The sequence below is a fragment of the Nasonia vitripennis genome, chromosome 3 (assembly GCF_009193385.2).
Source record: "Nasonia vitripennis strain AsymCx chromosome 3, Nvit_psr_1.1, whole genome shotgun sequence".
Taxonomy (NCBI): domain Eukaryota; kingdom Metazoa; phylum Arthropoda; class Insecta; order Hymenoptera; family Pteromalidae; genus Nasonia; species Nasonia vitripennis.
The window spans coordinates 4,475,247-4,485,512 of record NC_045759.1 but is presented as its reverse complement, the minus strand read 5'-3'; the positions used below and the strand labels follow the sequence as shown (position 1 = coordinate 4,485,512).

The 10,266-nt window shown below is 47.3% G+C and overlaps 1 protein-coding gene across 8 annotated transcripts in view; it reads right to left on the bottom strand.

The window, feature by feature from the left end:
• LOC100119171 (hemicentin-2) overlaps positions 1–10,266 on the bottom strand; it is a 151,903-nt gene that overhangs the window by 5,662 nt on the left and 135,975 nt on the right. For all 8 annotated transcript variants that reach the window (XM_031926556.2, XM_031926557.2, XM_016984388.2 and 5 more), the window contains exon 10: positions 464–642. In XM_031926556.2, the coding sequence (XP_031782416.1) occupies positions 464–642 (179 nt within the window). The remainder of the gene's footprint in view (positions 1–463; positions 643–10,266) is intronic.

The window sequence follows — 10,266 nt, the reverse complement described above, 5'->3', positions numbered from 1 at the left end:
CTATTTTACCCCGCAGCGGCGATTCTTTTTTTTCTTGTCAGCGACGGGAATACTCGCTAGCGCGCGGCTTGGGAATTGAATCGCGATGACTTTCGGGGGAAATTTTTCGATGAATTTAGAGCGCAGCGGTGAAGATGGTCGATGATTAGATTGTACTTTTCCGTCCTCTTCGAGCCTATGTAGGCTAGGTTAACGAGAAAACGTGCCAAGGTACCGGGATCGCCCGATGAGTGTACCCCAAGAAACACGCGAATTGGAGCCTCCGGTTCGAGCCGATGTTTCGCCCCTTAACAGAAACTGCCCGAAGTTCTGCCCTACCTATTTTTTCATGTTTTTCCGTCTTCTTCAAGCCTATGTGGGGTAGATCGATGAGTGCCAAGGTACCGAGAACGCCCGATAATTATGAGCTATTGGGGAGGGTACGGGACTAATTGAATTAATGAGCCGGTAAGGAATAACTCACCTCTATGGGAAGGGCTCGGACGCCATCTCGAAGTTCGCCGCCCGGCAGGTAAACTCTCTCTTCGGACATCCACACGACCTTCGTGTAATTCGGCTCGGCGCAGAACTCCACCGTGACATCCAGTGTTTCGCCTTCGTTCGTCGTCATGCTTTGCGTCAGCGGATGGAGCATCGGCCGTCCTGCAAACACAGAAGCGATTCCACAGATTTTAACGAATAATTCGATACGTTGATTTGAGAGAGAACGGCAATAACTATAAAAGTAGCAGCTCTGACATAAAGCGTCTCAGGCACAGCATCGAGATACGTAGCCCGGTGATATAAGCAAAGCAACCAGTTGTTGGTCGACCCACACACACACACACATACAGAGGAGAGGATAGGTATATACAGCGGCATGCACTTGGACTAATTGAAGCGTGGATGTTGCCTCGGCGCTGCAGCCGCGCATCAAGCGCCTTCCTTTCTCATCTGCATATATTTGCCGCTTCGTAAAGCGGCGAACTCTCTGACCCCTTCAGTTTGCCCTCAGCGCGCTACAGCAACTATCGACTGCAACACCTTCCTTCCTTCCTTCCTTCTTTATTCGCTCAGCCCCTCCTACTCCTCTTTCGACGAAACATGCCTGCAAGCTCATGAATATTCTTGGCGCGAAATTACGAATAGGAGAGCTTGAGAAAGAAAGCAGCAGCGGCAGCTTGTTTATCAAAGAAGCCGCGCTCTGCAGTGCGCTCGCTGATACAAAATACATCCCGCGAAAATCCCGCGCATCAAGCACGCGGCTGGAGAGTCGATATTGTTCGCGAGTTCACCAATTAGTTTTGTGTCTCGAGACTCTCCTACTTATACTCGGATTTTACATCGCCTTATATTGTATATATATATATACAACGTGTCTTGTAGGCGAGAAGTTTGAAGCATACTGTGAAAAATGAGAATTTCCCTCTCGCGCGCCGGGAAAGAGAAGTTTTCTCATTTCCTGAGTAATGCTGAAGCTAATTTATGCCCGAGGAGAAAGATCTTTGCTTTATATCGCCAGCTAGAAAGAGAGAAAAGTGTACGTAGAGTATAGCTTGTTTCTAAAACTGAGCTTCCGAGCGTGTTAATATTAATTACAAAAGCGTCCCCTCTCTTTCTCTCTTTCTGCCGGCTTACACAGCTCTTAATTAATAAATTATAATTACGCTTAATAAATTAATCATCAACTATGCGTTTACACACAAGCCGAGAAAAAACGAAGAGAAAGAGGTGGGGGCAAGAAGAAGAAGAGCAATTTTAATTAGCGAGGCAAGGCTCTTATCTCCGATTAAATTAATAAAGGAAGATGTGGATTTTCCAGAGGCGTACCCATGGAAATTTACTCGCGGATATAGTCTCCGAAGACGATATCATCTCTCCGCTCCACTTTCCCATTGTCGCAAAGTACGAATGCTTCTGGCTGCTGTCCGGCAGCAGCAGCACAACAGCAACAGTAGCAGCAGGTCTGCGATATCATCCTTTTGTTCAGAATGTTCATTAAAACGCTCTAAGCGGCTTTACCTTAGATTCCGGATTACGATGTCGCTGCCGTCGCCGCCGAGGCCCTGCATAGACTTGGCTATACAATATGTATGTATACATTTTCCTTTGCCGCGACCAGCCCGCGCTCACTCTCTCGCTAATACCTACCTATTTCCCGTGAAATTGCGTTTTCATTCACGATACACGCAAGCGCACGATTAATTGCCCGTCTCTCATAAAGCTCTCTCGCTGTATCGGAAAGAATTACGTATACGAGGTTTACTCGATGATTAACGAGCAGTATAGCTCCGTTCTATATACATTCTATTCCCAGAAGTGTATAATATGCGTTCTTTTTCCGGAGAATCGAGCTTGCACGAGCTTTCAATTTGTCGCGTGCGGGAGAATTTCGCCTTCCTTTTTCGCAAGCTTGATCGTCCGCGCGCGCGCGCATCTTCTTATACACACGCGAGCGGCAAGAAAGCTTGACACTCCCCGGGGCGCACTCGAGAACGAATTGTCTCCACGTATTTGAGAGACGCTCTGACATACAAAGACCTTATTCTTCGAAGCTGAATCTGTTAGTATAGCGTCGAAAAAGAATGCCTGTACGCGGCATAAGGTTATTTCTACAATTTTTACGCGTCAGTCTCTGGTAATTTGCCAGAAACAGAGAGGCCGATTACGGACGTTTGAAGTCGCAGCTTGTCCCCGTGCAATTAGCTTCGGATAATTAGATCGGTCGAAAGAGTGCTGCAAGCTGATTGCGAGTTGCACTTTGTGAACAGATTTTCGTGTATAATATCCATCCCTCTCTCTTTTCATCTTCCGCGGGCGACAGTTTCGCTGCTCTCTCGCACTTATCTGTTAAACCATCTATTTCCGTTGCTTCTCGTGCTTTTCATTTCTTCCTCGTACTTTTGAGACTCTCCAGATAAGGACAATAGCTGCCAAGTGGCGACGGTGGCGTCTCTCCTCTTCTGTTTTCCCCCCGGCTCTTGCTTTCTTTCTCTGTCGTCATTACCCCACCGCGACGCTCCGCATTCAAGCGTTGAAAGGCGCCGTGAGTTCTTTTTTTTGCCCCGACTAACTCCGTCAGTGTTATATTAGCTTATATACCGCTTCTTCTTTGTTGCTTGCACTCTTTGCGAGTTCAATCAAAGTCTCTAATTGACTTTGTGTATAAGCTCGTTTGCGGTGCATTTTTTCACGACTTGATCGTTGTACGCGTACAAATACGTATAATTTTGTTTCCATCTACTCCCGCATCCGATGTGCATAGACGGTATCGACGTGCCAACTTTTAAGTGCAGCTCTTCCGTCTTCTATACACTCAGCCATTATATCCGGGATCTTCGAACGTCCTATATCTCGCTTAAAGCTCCGTCGCGATCATCGCGCACTCGTAGTTTTCCGAACTGATAATGACTCTCGTATACTATATACTTCTGTCTGCGAGCTTTATAAAAAAGCACAAGTTTCGCACTCATTGCCCGTATAACGATCCACTCGATACGCGGAAACATCCCCTCAGACGTGTATACTGCTACGTACAAAACGCAAATTTGCGTATACTTTCAGAGCTAGAGAGAAAAAACAACACGCCGGGAAATAAAGGCAAGAGAGCAAGCTGCCTTATTTTAGCGTCATCGTAGCGTAACAAACAATGCGAGAGAGGAGGAAGAAGAAGAAGAAGCGGAGCTTGGATAACAATGTCGTGCGCTCCTCTTTTCACTTCCTCCTACACCGGTATATACGCGTCCTCTTTTTTTTCCCTCCTCGACGTTTCGCCGCATCATTATATTATACGCACAGCTCGCGCCGAGACGCCGAGAGCGAATAAACGAGAAAAACTGGCTTCGAGCGAAGCGAAAAAAGATGTTTGCTTCCGCCAGTCATACATGCCGCGCAGAGAATTGATGAGTCCGCGGCGAATCTCGAGGATGTAACGCCCGCGATAAAAAGCACTAGTCGGACTCTTTGCGTGGGGCGATACACCCACATATACGGTATACGTATACGCTCGGCCGAGCAGCAAACATCACAGCCGGCGGGCGTCTCGCGGTTTTGTTTGTGTGTCTGATGCTTGCGGCCCCGAGCGAGAAATTAGTATAATTACGAAAAGAGCGGTCATCTGTAATCTTTCACCTAATATCCCTCGTAATTGCCGGCTGCGCGCAAGCTCCTTTCTCGCGAGCGCCGCGAAATAATTTCATTTGCATAACGATTATACGATTACCTACTATACCACCGCCCGCCGCTATATGCGCTGGTTGTATCCCTCTGTCGGAGAACACAGGGCGGCCTGAAATTAGCCCCGTTGCAGCTCGGTGTATCCGTTACCCTTCGCGCCGCTGTAACCGCTATTAAGGCGCGCGGACGAAATTTCTGTTTGTCCTGCGCGCGAACCGACGAGTTTAAATGCCGCCGCGTCTTCAAGCGAATCCTCGTAAAATTTTAAGCGTTACTTCTTGTTCTTCATAGTTGCTGCTGTACGCGAATGGCTTTTAACCGTCCGGAGAGTTATAGCTTTCTCGAATTATACGTTCGCGTTCGGATTTGCATTTTTGAAAACAATCGTTACACAACTCGAGACCTATGGGAACGTTTACTGCGAGAGAGAGAGAGAGAGAGAGAGAGAGAGAGAGAGAGAGAGAGAGAGAGAGAGCTGCCCGTGAGGGATATAAATTCAATGCTGCTGGGATATAGAGGGATATACGATACAGCGAACTCTATATAGCGTACACCTCGTTGGGAGAGTCGTAAATTTAAGGAATTCGTTCGTACGGACTTGGATTTTCGAGTCGTGCCCCGTGCTATACTTTTCGTCGTCCCGACGATGGATGAAACGAGAGGAGGAGGAATTATTTTTATTTTTATCTCTTTGGTATTTCACTCGTGTGCGCGCCTTCTTCTATTTCTCGTCATTGTGCAGTCGTCCGCGAGCTTCTTTCGTTATTCTTCAATTAAATAACTGTCGATCGTATCGCTATAGTTATAGATTAACTTTCGTAACGCGATCCGCTCGAGACGAATTTTATTTCGATTTTATAAAATAATCGGATTTATCGAATTCCTGATTATCGGGTAGACTTCTGGTTGAAAATTATTATTAATTTCGAGCGAAGTTCCATGTCGTAATATAATGCATTGCCGTTGTAATTTCTCTGAATGAAACAATATAACATCATAACCAGCACTTTGAATACAAAACGGATTGAAATTTTCATCGATAAACGCCAATGATTAATTTCCTTGAACCTTTCCAAAAGCACACGTTTATTAAACGAGACGAGAGAAAACTGAAATATTCATCATTCCATATCGATTCGCCCGTCTCTTCCGTCTCGCAGTTTCTTTACCGCCTTCGTTCGCGCGTACTCGTCTTTGTGAGCCGCGAAAAAGCTGCAGCTGGGCGAGGAAAAAGTGGAAAATTCTCGAAGACAGCGAGAGACAAATTAGAGGAGCGACGAGCTCAGTCTTCCAGATATTTCTAGGCCGTTATATCCTGCGCCTTTGGGAAAAATTGCGCGTTTTCAAGTCTGGCACAAGAGAGAGAAAACGCTGTAACGGCCCTCGTCAGTGCGCGAGGAATAAGGATCGGACGGGGACGACAGCTGCGCCGGGAAATAACACGAGTGTCTATGCAAATGCGTATAGGTATAACCTAGGCACACTTATACGTAGAGAGAAACGTCTCGAGCTTCAGGGAAAATCCATACACGCGCGTATCTGCAAAGTATCGACGCGATGAAAAACCGGCAAAACCGCGGAGGGCGTTAAGTACACAGGGGATAGAAGAAGCTATAGGAGAGTCGTGGAAAATTCAAACTTTCTAATGCCCGGGCAATAACAATTACCGTAAAGGCGCCGCGAAATTTTGCGGCGCCCATAGCCGTTAGCCGTTTCGAGAGCTTGCAAGCGCGGAAAAATAGTTTCTGTAACTCTTGTTGTGTCGTATAAACGCGCGCGGCGCAAGCTCTATATCTGTGTATAGCTTTTTCCGCGCGGCGACGCAGCGATGCCTGCGCGCGCGGCTTATCGACACGTCGTGTTCTCGAGCGAGAGAACCGATAAAAACAATCGGTTTTATACGCGCGGTGATCCGTGATCCTCGAGCTTTTTATTCGTGGTCGAGAGTTTTACGGCTGGAAATTAGCGGAATCAAAAAACACACGTTATACTTATTCTAAAGAAAGTCAATATCAAATACATGCGTCATTGAGAAAGCCTCGATATCAATTAGAAAATTGTCCCGCCCTTTGAGAACTTCATACCGTCAACTATATGCTCCCATTCACCTTTGAAATCATCGGCAAAAAGCGCGAGGCACGTATAGAGAAAACATTTACCCGGTGCTTTCACGTTCCTTAATATCCGCAGCGAAGCGTAATGGCAGCCGGGCATTGAGAGTATCCCATCATCGTATCGGCCGATTGCGCGTCGTCGAATTAAAAAGCCCGCGAGCTCGCAAAGGGTTGATCTGCTAATTAGCGTCTCCTTCCTATACGCGTATTCATCACCGATATAGCACTACGTCTGCGCATACAAAAAGTCGCAAATACACGAGGGGAAAAAATGCAGTAGTCCACGATATCGCATATACATATATACATCTAGCGAACAGGGAGAGCGAGAGAGAGAGGAGGTTCTCCATTTCTCTAGTGTGTCCGGGACCGCCGTGCGGCTATATAGCGCGTTATTCAATCCCGTAGGGCGATGCTCTCTTTCTCTCCTCTGCGTGTGTGTGTTCTCTTGCGCCAGGCTGCACCGGAAAGCGCGTCTGGTTATCCGGAACGCCGGCGCGGCTTGGCTTCCGACTTGCTCGCGCGCGCGACGATGCGACTGACCGTTAATCAACGCCAGCGTTAGAGCCTCGAGGCTAACCCGTTTTCCACCATTGAATTATTATGCGAATCATCGCAAAAAATTTTTTTATACCCCACACACACACTATACCTGCCAGCGCGCGGAGGAAACCCCTATACTCTCTCTTTTTTTGCAAGCTCGAGATAAAAGCTTTTTTTTCCACCGACGCGACGCGCGCGCTGGCCTTGCACATTCGCGAGCTTAGATTCAGAACGAGCTTGAATTTATCGCGCGGGAAGCTTTTTCCGTTGCTGCGATGAAAGATGCGCTCGTGTATATTATAGTCGCGCGTGTGTGACGCTTGAGGACGTTTCGAGAGATTTCGCGCGCGTAAAGTGTCAGCGGGATTTTAAATACGATGTAAAAATAAGGGATGACGGGTAAAAATTTTTAATAACAAAACTTTTCCATATAACCTATAGCGCGCTGGTCGTTCGGAACTTTCTTCGCGATATCGAACGACGGCCGAGCATTTATCTTCCGATAAAAAAGCCGAGTAAAAGTGGAGACGAGAAATAATGGCGCTCGCACGGTGACATCGGAGAGTAAATAAAGTTGCGATAAAGAAAAAATGGAAGATATAATAAGAGGCCGATATTGGGGGTGAACGAAAGGTTATTTCGGCATACGTTTTTCCGCGAGCGTCGTGTGATTGAGCGTCGTCCAAATGAGGAAAACTGATCGTCGCTACGACAGCATCCATTACTCTGCACCTATGCAGTATAAGCATTGCCTTCGACAGACGCAGCGACATTATCAGCTGTATCCTGTATTTTCGATCTCTCTCTCTCTCTCTCTCTCTCTCTCTCTCTCTCTCTCTCTCTCTCTCTCTCTCTTTGTTTTCAGCGAATAATTGCGCAGCTGCAGTAGTCGGATTAAGCGCTCGAAAATTTCGACCAATTACACGCGCTCGCGAGTCTGTTATTTGCCGGTGAAAATCGCAGCGGCTTATATTCTCCTGACGACCCTCCGAAACACCTGGTTTCACCTGTCTCTCGACCCGATGAAATATTACGAAACGAACGAGAGACAGAGAGCGAGACGAGCTTTAATTAATTCGTCCGGCGCTATGTTTGCAGGGTTGTCTCGAATTACATATATAATATGTACACACCCTCTATAGTATATGTATACAGAATCCACCGTCGGAGGGGGTAGGTATATATAGCAGCGATCAAAAGCTGCATTAAAAATCCGCTCACGTCGCGAGATCTTGATACGGCTGGCGAACCGCGCGCTGCTGGCCTCTCGTATATTTTTTGATACCCGCCGTCCGACTTTTCCACAATTTCGTAGCATTGTACGAGATATCAGCGAAAAGGCTGCTCGGCGAAGATGGAATGTCTATCGGGAAAATTTTTTCCTCTCGCGTTTCTCCCTCTCTATATATTCCGAGAGTGGGCGCGTGTGCAGGTATATATATATATATATATATATATATATATATATATGTGTGTGTGTGTGTGTGTGTGCGAGAAAAACGGATCGCGCGAGTTTCGCTCGATACGCCGCAGTGTATTATGGCTTTTTTGCGCCGGCCGTACGATTATCGAAACTTGCTGAAGTTGGAAGCCCTTGCGCGAGGGTCTATATACGAGCTGCCCGCGCAGTGTCTATAAAGACGAAGGTTACACTTTCTTCGTGCATCGCATTTTTAGCTGCGGAGCTGCGGGAATTATAGGGCGCGCAGTCACGTTGTTATGGCCCTCTGGACTTATCGCTGGGTCGCTTCTTATCAGCGGAATTATGTGCGTGAATTTGAATGCGAGCTATACGTAGAATTTTAAACGGAATCGATTTCTGCCAGTAGAACGAGTCGAGTCACAATAAGACTCGAAAGTCCAGCACACTACACCTGACAAAGAGATTCTGCAAACGCCACACACACGTGAAAAAGAGAAAGAAAAAATATAAAAATCCGCATAGCAGCGCAGTATTCCCCGCTAAATAATTCATCCTGAATAGGCGTGCAATTTAGCGATCCGCGTCCCCCTTTGAAACGTGTGCGCTACTCTCGTATTACCGATCATTCGTATACGATAGTGGGGGGAGGAAATCAAACGCGGTATCTCCCGCAGGCGAAAAGCGCAATTTGAATGCAGCGCAAAGAGAGCATCGAGAGAAAGAGGCTTCCTTCCCTCCCACGCACATACACACGCACACAAGTGTCGCGGCACATGCATACAAAATACCGGGGCGATTTCCCTGCAGCCAAAATATGGTGCTGCTTTGCCCCTACAGAGAGAGAGAGAGGGAGAGAGAGAGAGAGAGAGAGAGGGAGAGGGAGAGAGGGAGAGATGGAGGGAGAGAGGGCGAAAGAGGCGAGAAAGAGAGGCTGCAGAGGGAACGAATTTGTTGGCGAGCGGCCCCAAACAGAATCCAATAACACGGCGGAATTTTAAAGCAGTTCTCCTTCTCTCTACTGTCGTCGTCGTCGCTGCCATCCGATACACACAGACGCACATACACATACACAGACACGGCGTCCCGTGGGCATTCCGCGGGATCAAAAGGAGAAATCGATGCGCGCACGCGAATACTAAAGATTGCGGCGCTTTCGTTCGTTTTTTTTTCGTTTCTTTTTTTTCGAGTACGGAGAGGAAGAGGAGCCTCGAATCTGTGTAAACGCCGAATTTCTCGAGGGACTGCACGTACACACAACATACACACACACACACAAAGCGAGCCGCACATATCGGGTTTGTTAACAGCAACGGCGGCGGCGGTCTGCGGAAGTAGGCTCGACGCCGGAAGGGTAAACCAGACAGACAGACATCCAGCGAGTCGTAGTAGTCTCTCTCTCTCTCTCTCTCTCTCTCTCTCTCACTCTTTATTCGCGGCCTGCGGACACGTCACGGAGTCAATTTACTAGGGCGCATTGTGCAGCGTTCGAAACCAATCGAATGGCTCGCGCTGCGCAGTAAAAAGGACAAAGAGCCGAGAAAATTGAGTTTCCAAAATGGTACGGACTCTCCGAGGCAGAGCGAGAGATAGGACAACCTCCTCTTGTCCCGAACACGCGAATAAATCTACGCCCGGCCCGCTGCTGTACTTTTGCGAGAAAGGAGACAATGGTCTGCGTAGAAACGACGGCGTGTGAGTGAAAAAAGATTTTTCGAACAATGCAGTCGCGAACGGCTTTGTCAATTTTAATCAAATTACATACGCGACAGTTATATATGCCGTACGCTGCTTTGGCTGCTCGGATCGCCGGTTAAACAAGCTTATTATACGGAGTAAATCAATTTATAACGATTGAAGTGCGCAGAAGCCAAGTGAATTATTCGAAAAAACCGATCGCATATATAACGACGAAAATTAAAATCGCCCCGCGATCACGAGCGTATTCATCAGTCGCGGCTTGTTAACGAAAAATCCTCTTGATATAATATCGAATATCAGCTCGCTCGAGCTGCACCGATATTATATTCGCAA